The sequence below is a fragment of the Oncorhynchus clarkii genome, chromosome 7 (genome assembly GCF_045791955.1).
Source record: "Oncorhynchus clarkii lewisi isolate Uvic-CL-2024 chromosome 7, UVic_Ocla_1.0, whole genome shotgun sequence".
Lineage (NCBI taxonomy): Eukaryota > Metazoa > Chordata > Actinopteri > Salmoniformes > Salmonidae > Oncorhynchus > Oncorhynchus clarkii.
In genome coordinates, this window is record NC_092153.1 from 77589936 (window position 1) to 77602624 (window position 12689).

Genomic DNA, 12689 nt, shown 5'->3' on the forward strand with positions numbered 1-12689 from the left:
TGCATTATATTCCAGGGGTCTCAGTCTTCTCCGAGCGGTTAACTTGACTGTCTCATGTTTTTTGGGGGCCAACACATTTTTCCTTTTCTCTTTCTATATTTTTCAAACCCCTACCATATCTTCTCTGATTCAGAGGGGTTGGGTTAAATGCAGAAGACACATTTCAGTTGAAGGCATTCAGTTGTACAACTGACTAGGTATCGATCTTTCCCTTTCCTTTCCCCTCTCTCCTCTCTGCTACTCTACTATTGTCATTGTGTTGCCTTATTTCGTCTGAGCTCTTACGCATGAAACAATGTGCCTTAGTTGAAAAAATACTAACAAACCTTCTCTCTATTTAATTATATTGTTTTCCAGTAGTCCTCCTACCAGACTATCGTTCGTTCTCCCTCTTACTGTCACTGCCGTTGGCTGGGTTATTCCTCGATCAAAATCTGCTGAAATACATTTTGTACATATATGCGCGAATTGAATGTGAGGTTGGCCTGCTCGATCACACCGATAGCGTAAATTTGGATTTTTCCAATGTATGCATCAAATTGTATCCGTAGACTTGACAGAAACAGTAGTAAAATGTGAATATCGAACTTTTGTTGCAGACATATCTAGTAAAAAATGTTGTATTAGATCATACTTTTTATTTTTATTTTTTTATTTTTTTACATCAGAACGTATTACAGAGTATTTATGCCGACCCAGTCGGTCTGATCGACGCGTTAATCTAGGAACCAGATGGAAACACTAAAATCATATGGATGGACCATTATTCCTGGCCTCCGTCCACCATCATACTCTCTCAACTGCCCCCATAAATAGCCGATACAGTTTTTAGGGATGAAATCATAATTTCAAATTGTTACATTTAATCGATTGAATTTATTGCAAAGCCAGACACATGTCAATAACGCTTCATCAACGTGGCCAATGTTATAGGGAGGGATTCCAGTGGGGTTTCAAGTGACATAGAATCAGGATTTCAGAATATCAGGGCCTTGTGTACGAGTATGGGCATTTTATGACGAGGCTGGTTGGGATATTCATATAATAATTCGCAGGTTTTGGCATAGAAAGATATTCGATATAGTCCAGCATTCCGCTTCAACACGCCTGGATTCGCCTTGGTGCTCTCTGAGAGCTAAGGAATGTTAACGCGTTTTCACCCAAAGGATTTAAGCCGGAGCACTTTTGCTTCGTTTCAAAATGAATGAAGTTGGTGTCACATTTAAAAAATAATCTCTGTCAAAGCGCTTTTGGAATGTCTCCAAAGTACCCGCAGGTGTCCGGTCCAGCAGCAGCGCAACTCGTCAGAGTTCACGGCTCGATATATGTGGCATATAGTGGAATTTCCGTACAACTTATCTGTTTTTGCAATCACTCTCGTACTGAACGTACAATCAGTGACACGTTTTAGAATGTCCAATAACCCAGAGTTTTAGACAGCACATTATTCATTCATATTACCTTATTGCACTTGGACCAACAAAATGAAAACTGTCAGCAACTCAAGATTGAGTCCATCACTTTTACGCAAATCATTGAAATTCTATTGATCTTTTATATTGAAAATTGGTTAAAATAGTCATTATGCTCCCCAAACACCGTTCCTTTATCCATCCACCTTTTCGTGGCGCGGTGGAATGGGAATAATTGCGCATACCCCACGCTTAACCGTGAATATGCAGATCCTACAACTACATCGCCTCAAGCAGAAAAACAATTAACAACAATTACAAATCAAATAAATATCATATCCACAATGGACAAGTATCCCAAATATATGCGACTTATTGCCAGGGATTTACGAAACTTTCCCCACAAGTAAAGTTATAAACGTCCTCAAACGTTGCATTTGACATTCTGTTTCAGTTAATTTAGCATTTCAATAAATTCCACTCGCTTTCTTTCAAATACATTTTTTAGAGAAAAAAAAACTGCCACTTACGGTCTTCTTCCTGACATTTGACAACTGCTAATAGAACGACTTGGGTTGCTACAAGTAGCAGTACAGTCCTCGAATCCACAAAGCTGAACATGTCTAAATGTTAGACATGCAGTGCCTTTGGGGGAGAAGCAGAAGAACGGACGAAGTTGGCGGACGGAGACTTCTCTCTCTTTTTTTTGTGTTTCAAGTTACAGAGCCGAACCATACATTCAACCACCTTCCAAAAAACGATGGGGAAGCCAGACCCAGACCCCTGCAGAAACGTAGTACCGGCACGCGTCAGATCAGGCACTGCAGTTTTATGTGTCCGTTGCCTTCAATGAATCTTTGTATATTCCCAAATATCATTCCAGCCCCTTACCCCCAGTCAAGCTGAAATCCGAGCCCCCTTCCCTCCCATTCTGTCTGTCCTGAAGTACTATTATTCCACCCGGCTCAGACCCCTCCTTCTTCCATGTGCTACTGAAAAGGGGTACCCAAAAAGTGAGGAAAAAAAATCTATCCAACTGGTCTGGCTCCCCTCCCCCTCGCACAGTTCCGCTATATGCCTCCGCTGAAAGGTGCTCGCTGTTCAGTGTGAGCGTGGTGCGACTACACATGAATGCATAGATTTTGCCGAATATCGGACCCCCCCACCCACCCCACCCAACAACAGTGTGTCCTAGTGAGGGTGTAGTTCACGGAATTATTTCAGGATCGTGAGCTGTTGAGAGCAGTGACATGTGTGCTTGGTCTCCATGGATTCTGTTGACATTACTACATGTTAAAATATGACATAAAAAATAATGCATTCATTAAGGAACTTATGTGTATAGTTAGCAATCTTTCTCACATTATCACCATGGGCAATGGACATTTAGGCCTTTCGTGTAACTATTAAAAGTGGTTCAGATATTAACCACAACATTTCTCTACCACATTTAATTCCCATCACTCCACTATTTTATCCAATATCAGTTTGGGGGGCAGGATATAAACAGAGCTTTTGATTGGCTCAAGGCACAAGCAAGTTGGGTGCAGAGCCAGGTTACCTCACCTGGTTTGTCTGGTGGGCTGTCATTCTGCAGAGGGAGATAAGCAGGGTCTGGGCTGGCTCTATAAAGCCAGGTCTGGAGACCAGAGGGAAGGAGAATGGGTCCTCTGAAGCCAGGACTAGCAGAGTGGAAGGGAATGGGGCCTGGACAAGAGGGGAGGGTCTTCTACAGCATAAACCAGAGGGGAGGGAACGCTGGGAATGGCTGGGAATGGGACCTGGGATCTAGGCTCTTGGAGGGAATGATGGGATGGAAGGAAGTGAAAGAGTGGCCGGAAGGAATGAGTCCTTGCTCCTTGGCCTGGGACGAGTGAAGGGTGAAGGGGACAGGAACCGGAGGCTAAGGGGGCCCAGGAATCTGACACAAAGGTGTTGCTCTTCAAGATGGAGAGAGAAGATGTTGGTGACATCAACATGGCATTTAGGCTTCTCAAACATGGCATTTAGGCTTCTCAAACATGGCATTTAGGCTTCATGGCATTTAGGCTTCTCAAACATGGCATTTAGGCTTCTCAAACATGGCATTTAGGCTTCACGTCATTTAGGCTTCTCAAACATGGCATTTAGGCTTCTCAAACATGGCATTTAGGCTACTCAAACATGGTATTTGTCTACGTAACAGAATCAACTGTAGGATTTTTTTTAATGAAAAGCTTCATTTACGCCACTTGAGAGCCCAATTGAGAGCAATGCATCAAATAAACCCATATTTCCTTATTAGAGGTGTTCAACACACACACACACACACACACACACACACACACACACACACACACACACACACACACACACACACACACACACACACACACACACACACACACACACACACACACACACACACACACACACACACAGAGAGAGAGAGAGAGAGAACAACTTGGACCAGCAACTAACACTTCACAGCAGTAATCCCACACACTGACCCCAGAAAAGAGCCAAGATGTCGCACTACAACTACCGTGGCTTTCAATCCTACAACCCTGGCCATCTGATGTGGCTCAGGTCTATTTAACAAATTACTATAGCGGACATAAATCAGGTACCTACCTACCTGATTAGCTCTCGGAGACGCATGACACGGGCCATGAGAACCCTTGTTGTACGTTGCTGACTAGCCACTGAGGGGGTATATTTAGTGGTATCCACTCCTCAGGGCCATCACCCCACTGTGCCCAGGGCTCTGGCCCCTAATCCCTGGCCTCTGGACCTTAACCTTTCACAACTTTACTGGCAACATGAGCAGCTGCAGCCAATTGTATTGGATGAGAATGGAGAGGCTATTCTTTGCTGAAAAAAAAAACTGTTTGCATGATTAATGCCTAAACAAATGAATGTCTATGTGTCCTAACGGTATTTGTGACTGGAGTAGAACGTTTTAAAAAAGTTAACCCCAAATAAACTAGCAGTGTTATTTAAAGTCTTATTGAAAAAACATTCAGTCAAAGTTTTAAGGAAGTTATTCAAAAACCTTTAGATAACCTTTACATTTCGTTCTTAGTGTTCAACTGTCAATAATAACCAAGTGAAATAAAATGTCACTTATTTTCTCAGAATGTATAAAAACCAAACGTTCCGTTTTACTGGTCAGGGAACTTATGTCTTTGTTCCGACAACCAATGTGAAACCAAAAATATATGTTCCCACAACTTCAAAGGAACCAAATGTGCTAGCTGGGAATACTACTGTATGTTTTAGCAGTAGTTTAAATGTAGGCTAATCCCTATGTTTTACATATATTATTTTGTAGTGAGTCTAGATATAACATTAAATTGCTGGGGTAAGCCTATGTTATATATTTTATTGTATTATGTCCAATACAGTAATTGAGTCAGAGTAGTTCAACAAACTACTACCAGAAATGTTATACCAGATTTTATCCCAGAAACTGACCTGAGTTGACTCACAAAACAATTTGTATATCCTTGTTGACGTTGTGTCATGAAAAGATCTAGGAATAACTTTTCCTGTCTCAAAGTTCATTTCAGCGTTCCAGTGCGTTGTGAATTGAACCACTTTGTAATTTGACGTTCTCTTCGCCAACTCATGTTTTCAGAGGTAGAGAAACACGCCATGCCTGACTATCTATAGCACACGGCACAGTAAGGGATATAGACATGGCTTCTCTGTTGTGACACCGTGGCCTTGTTCTTCAATCAAACATCCTGAATGGAGCCCCTATCATTTAGTCTGTTCCAACATTCTAGAATGCCTTGAAACCCAACCGAGGTAGTTTCTCGTTTAGGGTTGGCAGTCAGTACAGGGAGGGACAGTAATACATTTTATGATGGACCCAAACTTGTCACAGTCCCAAAAACTAGCCAGAAGTCAGCCCGTGTGTGTGCGTGTCTCCTCTCTTGAAGAGTTTTTTGAAGCCCAGGCCATTTCCTTCTATGAGGTCTTTGAAAAGTGTTCATATTTCTGACTCCTCTCCTGAGCATCAATAAATAAAAAGATGTGTGTGTGTTTCTCTGTCTATATGTGTGTCAGTGTATGTGTGTCCCCGTTTATTTTTCTCTGTGTGTTCAAGTGTGTGTGTGTGTGTGTGTGTGTGTGTGTGTGTGTGTACAGCCCATCAAGGGAACCGTCCTGAAACAAGCCACCTCTTTGTTACTGAGAGCCTGAGAGACTTGGCTCATAGCTGGACGTGATTTTGATCAGAGTGTGTGTGTGTGTTTGTGTGTTTGTGTGTTTGTGTGTGTGTGTGTGTGTGTGTGTGTGTGTGTGTGTGTGTGTGTGTGTGTGTGTGTGTGTGTGTGTGTGTGTGTGTGTGTGTGCGAGAGACAGACGTGTCCCCCTTCAACAGGGTGAGAGGTAAGGGGTGAGAGGGTCCATGATGGTTTCAAAATTCCTTCGTGAAAATAAATACTCAATAAATAAATAAACAGTCAAAAGTGTGTCATTCAAGTAGACCTTCGAGTTCTGTTACAATTTTCCTAATATATGTTTGAATAGTATGCGGGTTCATAGGGTCGGTTTGTAGAGTAATTTACATCAGGAAGGCAAATAAGTTTTTAGAGCAAGAATGTGTTTCTGTAGTCTTGATGATTGTACCTGTACCTCTATCAGAAACCTATAACTGAGAGGGGTAATTGTACCTCTATCAGAACCCTATAACTGAGAGGGGTAATTGTACCTGTACCTCTGTCAGAACCCTATATCTGAGAGGGGTAATTGTACCTCTATCCGAACCCTATAACTGAGAGGGGTAATTGTACCTCTATCAGAACCCTATTTCTGAGAGGGGTAATTGTACCTATATTCAAACCCTATAACTCAGAGGGGTAATTGTACCTCTATCAGAACCCTATAACTGAGAGGGGTAATTGTACCTCTATCAGAACCCTATAACTGAGAGGGGTAATTGTACCTCTATCAGAACCCTATAACTGAGAGGGGTAATTGTACCTCTATCCGAACCCTATAACTGAGAGGGGTAATTGTACCTCTATCAGAACCCTATAACTGAGAGGGGTAATTGTACCTCTATCCGAACCCTATAACTGTGAGGGGTAATTGTACCTCTATCAGAACCCTATATATGAGAGGGGTAATTGTACCTCTATCAGAACCCTATAACTGAGAGGGTAATTGTACCTCTATCAGAACCCTATATCTGAGAGGGGTAATTGTACCTCTATCAGAACCCTATAACTGAGGGTATATGTACTTCTATAAGAACCTTATATCTGAGAGGGGTAATTGTTTCTCTATAAGAACCATATAACTGAGAGGGGTAATTGTACCTCTATCCGAACCCTATAACTGAGAGGGATAATTGTACCTCTATCAGAACCCTATAAATGAGAGGGGTAATTGTACCTCTATAAGAACCCTATATCTGAGAGGGGTAATTGTTAAGATTTTCTCCATAAGTGTCTCTCCATCTTAGATGGCAATTTATCATTGATCTTTAGAAGCCTTCACCATAACATACAGCTGCATTGTCACGCCCTGAACATAGAGATTTTTTTATTCTCTATGTTTGGTTGGTCAGGGTGTGACTCGGGTGGGAAACTCTATGTTCTTTGTTTCTATGTTTTGGCCGGTTGTGGTTCTCAATCAGGGACAGCTGTCTATCGTTGTCTCTGATTGGGAATCATACTTAGGCAGCCTTTTTTCCTTTGTATTTGTGGGTAGTTGTCTTTGTTAGGGGCATTATAGTCTAAGTCAGCTTCATGGTCGTTTCCTTGTTCTTTGTTTTGTTGGCGACATTTATCAATAAAATAAATGTACGATCACCCAGCTGCACCTTGGTCCGGTCATTTCCACGACGACAGCGATCGTGACATGCATTGCATTTATGTGGGCCGTTTAGTAGTTAAAATGGTTATACTACTTCCATGTCTTAATTTAGACCTATGTTTAAATGAGAGAGCAGGGAGAGAGATCAAGGAAAGATATGGTGAATCTAGTTTTAGTTGGAATAGAATCAAGCTGGAAAGGTAATCAGAGGTTCTGGACAGAGAGAGAGAGAGGAGAGAGAAGGTTGAGAGGGAGGGAAGCGAGGTAGGGAATAGAGGGAGGAGGGAGGGGATAATTGAAAGTGAGGGAGAGGGTGGGAACCCAAAATAGAGTGGAGGACAAAGAGAGGATGAGGGAGAGAGAAAAGGAGAATGTGCTGTACAAGGCCTGAACTCTCACCATATGGAATTGCCACTGAAATAACAAGAGCCTATGACATCACCAGTTGGGTTGAAGCAGAACGAGGTGGTGTGTCAGTAATCAGATGTGGGGTTTACTTTTGGTCCTAAAAACACTACTCTCCCCTGTCAAACCTTCCATATTACCATGAAGTCATACGCCTGGCTCAGTGTTCATAAAGCATCTCAGGAAGAGTGCTGATCTAGGATCAGCCCCCCCCCCGTGAATATAATCGTATTCATTATGATCTAAAGAAAAATTATTAGGATCAGCACTAGGACCAAATTTATTTTACCAGATCCAATAACCCCTAATAATGAGTTAACCCCCTGCATATAGCCTCGTTATTGTTATATTATTTTGCTACTTTTTATTTTATTTTTTACTTTAGTTTATTTAGTAAAGATTTTCATAACTCTATTTCTTCAACTGCATTGTTGGTTAAGGCCTTGTAACTAAGCTTTTCATGGTAAAGTCTGTCAGCACAAGAGACAAATAAAATGTGTGTAGGGGGACTGTCTAGACTACAGGAACTGTCTAGGGGAACTGTCTAGACTACAGGAACTGTCTAGACTACAGGAACTGTCTAGGGGAACTGTCTAGACTACAGGAACTGTCTAGACTACAGGAACTGTCTAGGGGAACTGTCTAGACTACAGGAACTGTCTAGACTACAGGAACTGTCTAGGGGGACTGTCTAGACAACAGGAACTGTCTAGGGGGACTGTCTGGACTACATGAACTGTCTAGGGGGACTCTCTAGACTACAGAAACTGTCTGGGGGAACTGTCTAGACAACAGGAACTGTCTAGGGGAACTGTCTTGGGGGACTGTCTAGGAGAACTGTCTAGACTACAGGAACTGTCTAGGGGAACTGTCTAGGGGAACTGTCTAGAGGAACTGTCTAGGGGAACTGTCTAGGAGAACTGTCTAGATTGCAGAAACTGTCTAGGGGAACTGTCTAGACAACAGGAACTGTCTAGAGGAACTGTCTAGGGGAACTGTCTAGACTACAGAAACTGTCTAGAGGAACTGTCTAGACAACAGGAACTGTCTAGGGGAACTGTCTAGACAACTGGAACTGTCTAGGGGGACTGTCTAGGCTACAGGAACTGTCTAGGAGAACTGTCTTGGGGGACTGTCTAGGAGAACTGTCTAGACTACAGGAACTGTCTAGGGGAATTGTCTAGGGGAACTGTCTAGGAGAACTGTTTATGAGAACTGTCTAGACTACAGGAACTGTCTAGGGGGACTGTCTAGACTACAGGAACGGTTTATGGGGAATGTCCAGACTACATAAACTGTCTAGGGGAACTTTCTAGACAACAGGATCTGTCTAGGGGAACTTTCTAGACTACAGGAACTGTCTAGACAACAGGAACTGTCTAGGGGAACTGTCTAGACTACAGGAACTGTCTAGGGGGACTGTCTAGACTACAGGAACTGTCTATGGGAACTGTCTTGGGGGACTGTCTAGGAGAACTGTCTAGACTACAGGAAATGTCTAGGGGAACTGTCTAGGGGAACTGTCTAGAGGAACTGTCTAGGAGAACTGTCTAGACTACAGGAACTGTCTTGGGGAACTGTCTAGGGGGACAGTCTAGGGGAACTGTCTAGGGGAACTGTCTAGACTACAGGAACGGTCTATGGGAACTGTCTAGGGGAACTGTCTAGACTACAGGGACTGTCTAGGGGAACTGTCTAGACTACAGGAACTGTCTAATGGAACTGTCTAGACTACAGGAACTGTCTAGACAACAGGAACTGTCTAGGAGGACTGTCTAGCTGGACTGTCTAGACTACAAGAACTGTCTAGGTTCTTTGGGACTGAGGGGCAGTATTACAGAAAAAACCTGAGAAAAAATCTTACCAGGAAATGGGAAATATGAGGTTTGTAGGTTTTCAAGTCTTGGTTATCCAATATACAATGTCTATGGGGTCATATTGCACTTCCTAAGTATTCCACTAGATGTCAACAGTCTTTGGAACGTTCTTTCAGGCTTCTACTGCGAAGGGGGAGCGAATAAGAGCTGTTTGAGTCAGTGGTCTGGCAGAAGGCCATGAGCTAAGTCAGGTGCGCGGCAGTGAGAGCGAGCTCTGTTCCTTTTCATTTCTAAAGACAAAGGAATTGTCCGGTTGAAACATTATTGAAGATTTATGATAAAAACATCCTAAAGATTGATTATATACATCGTTTGAAATGTTTCTACGAACTGTAATATAACTTTTTTGACATTGTCTGGACCTAGTGGCTACGCATTTGGATTACTGGACTAAACACGCGAACAAAAAGGAGGTACTTGGACATAAATAATGGACTTTATCGAACAAAACTAACATTTATTGTGGAACTGGGATTCCTGGGAGTGCAATCCGATGAAGATCATCGAAGGTAAGTGAATACTTATAATCTATTTCTGATTTTTATTGACTCCACAACATGGTGAGTATCTGTATGGCTTGTTTTGGTGCCTGAGCGCTGTACTCAGATTATTCCATGGAGATCTTTCACTGTAAAGCTTTTTTGAAAATTGACACAGTGGTTGCATTAAGGAGAAGTATATCTTTAATTCCATGCATAACACTTGTATTTTCATCAACATTTATGATGAGTATTTCTGTAAATTGATGTGGCTCTCTGCAAAATCACAGGATGTTTTGGATGCAAAACATTACTGAACATAACACGCCAATGTAAACTGAGATTTTTGGATATAAATAAGAACTTTATCGAACAAAACATACATGTATTTTGTAACATGAAGTCCTATGAGTGCAATCTGATGAAGATCATCAAAGGTTAGTGATTCATTTTATCTCTATTTCTGCTTTTTGTGACTCCTCTCTTTGGTTGGAAAATGGCTAAGTTTTTTTGTAACTAGACGCTGACCTAACATAATCGCACGGTATGCTTTCGTTGTAAAGTCTTTTTGAAATCGGACACTGTGGTGGGATTAACAACAAGTTTATCGTTAAAATGGTGTATAATACTTGTATGTTTGACAAATTTTAATTATGAGATTTCTGTTGTTTGAATTTGGTGCCTTGCAGTTTCACTGGCTGTTGTCAAATCGATCCCATTAACAGGATTTGAGCCAAAAGAAGCTAGTGGAACTGTCTAGACTACATGAGTTGTGTAGAGGAACTGTCTAGACTACAGGAACTGTCTAGGGGACCGTATAGGGGAACTGTCTAGACTACAGGAACTGTCTAAGAGAACTGTCTAGGTCTAGGGGAACTGTCTAGACTACAGGAACTGTCTAGGGGGACTGTCTAGACTACAGGAACTGTCTAGGGGGCCTGTCTAGGGGAACTGTCTAGACTACATGAACTGTCTAGGATAACTTGCTAGGTCTAGGGGAACTGTGTAGGGGACTGTCTAGACTACAGGAACTGTCTATGGGAACTGTCTAGACTACAGGAACTGTGTAGGGTAACTGCCTAGACTACATGAACTGTCTAGGGGAACTGTCTAGGAGGACTGTCTAGGGGAACTGTCTAGACTACAATAACTGTCTAGGGGACTGTCTAGGGGAACTGTCTAGACTACAGGAACTGTCTAGGAGAACTGTCTAGGTCTAGGGGAACTGTGTAGGGGACTGTCTAGACTACAGGAACTGTCTAGGGGGACTGTCTAGGAGAACTGTCTAGGTCTAGGGGAACTGTCTAGACTACAGGAACTGTCTAGGGGGACTGTCTATTGGGACTGTCTAGACTACAGGAACTGTCTAGGGGGACTGTCTAGGGGGACTGTCTAGGGGAACTGTCTAGACTACAGGAACTGTCTAGGAGAACTTTCTAGGTCTAGGGGAACTGTGTAGGTGACTGTCTAGACTACAGGAACTGTCTAGGGGAACTGTCTAGACTACAGGAACTGTCTTGGAGAACTTTCTAGGTCTAGGGGAACTGTGTAGGGGGACTGTCTAGACTACAGGAACTGTCTAGGGGGACTGTCTAGGGGGACTGTTTAGGGGACTCTCTAGTGTAAATATCTAGGTCTAGGAGAACTGTGTAGGGGGACTGTCTAGAGGAACTGTCTAGGGGAACTGTCTAGTGGACTGTCTAGGGGGACTGTCTAGGTGAACTATGTAGGGGAACTGTCTAGGGGGACTGTCTAGGGGAACTGTTTAAGGGACCGTCTAGGGCAGGGGTGGGCAATTCCAGTCCTCAAGGCCCTGATTGGTGTCACAGTTTTGCCCCAGCGCCAGCGAACACACCTGACTTCCGTAATCACCTAATCATGATCTTCAGTTTAGAATGCAATTTGATTAATCAACTGTGTTTGCTCGAGGACTGGAGTTGCCCAACCCTAGTCTAGGGGAGCTGTGTTGGGGAACTGTTTAGGGGACCATCTAGGGGAACTGCCTAGGGGACTGTATTTGTATTTATTATGGACCCCCATTAGTTCCTGCCAAAGCAGCAGCTACTCTTCCTGGGGTCCAGCAAAATGAAGGCAGTTATACAATTTTAAAAACATTACATTCATGTTTTAAATATTTTTGGATATATTTTTTCTCCCCTATTGGTGGTTACAGGGGACTGTCTAGGGGATTTGGCTCTAACTTGTCAACAACAAACTAGCCATCCAGCTGACCACTGTAATGACTACAATACATACAGTACATAACTGTGTTGCATAGGGACTGTAGAGATAAGGAGACAGGCCTTTAGAGATAGGCACGTGTGTGTGTGCGCGTGTGCGTGCTTGTGCGTGCGTGTGTGTGTGTAAGGCATCTTTCTTTCCGCCTCTGTCTAAGCTCATCAGCCAATAACAGACCAGTGTCATATTTACATTGGTTAATGGCTGTCTCCCAATAACACTGGCTGTTTGAACGGCTGTCTCCCACTAACAGTGTACCCAAACCGTCCGCGCGCGTGCGCCATTGTGCGCCATTTGATTTTGTCCCCCCACACCAAACGCGATCACGACACGCAGGTTGAAATATCAAAACAAACTTTGAACCAATTATATTAATTTGGGGACAGGTCGAAAAGCATTAAACATTTTTGGCAATTTAGCTAGCTAGCTTGCAGTTGATCGTTAACTTGTCCTATTTAGTTACCTTGCTG

At 42.8% G+C, this 12689-nt stretch overlaps 1 protein-coding gene across 2 annotated transcripts in view; it reads right to left on the bottom strand.

The window, feature by feature from the left end:
* The window catches only part of LOC139413873 (collagen alpha-1(II) chain), a 70103-nt gene extending 67884 nt beyond the window's left edge, over nucleotides 1-2219 (bottom strand). For both annotated transcript variants that reach the window (XM_071161704.1, XM_071161703.1), the window contains exon 1: nucleotides 1943-2219. In XM_071161704.1, the coding sequence (XP_071017805.1) occupies nucleotides 1943-2033 (91 nt within the window). In that variant the 5' untranslated portion in view covers nucleotides 2034-2219. The remainder of the gene's footprint in view (nucleotides 1-1942) is intronic.
* Nucleotides 2220-12689: the final 10470 nt, after the last annotated feature.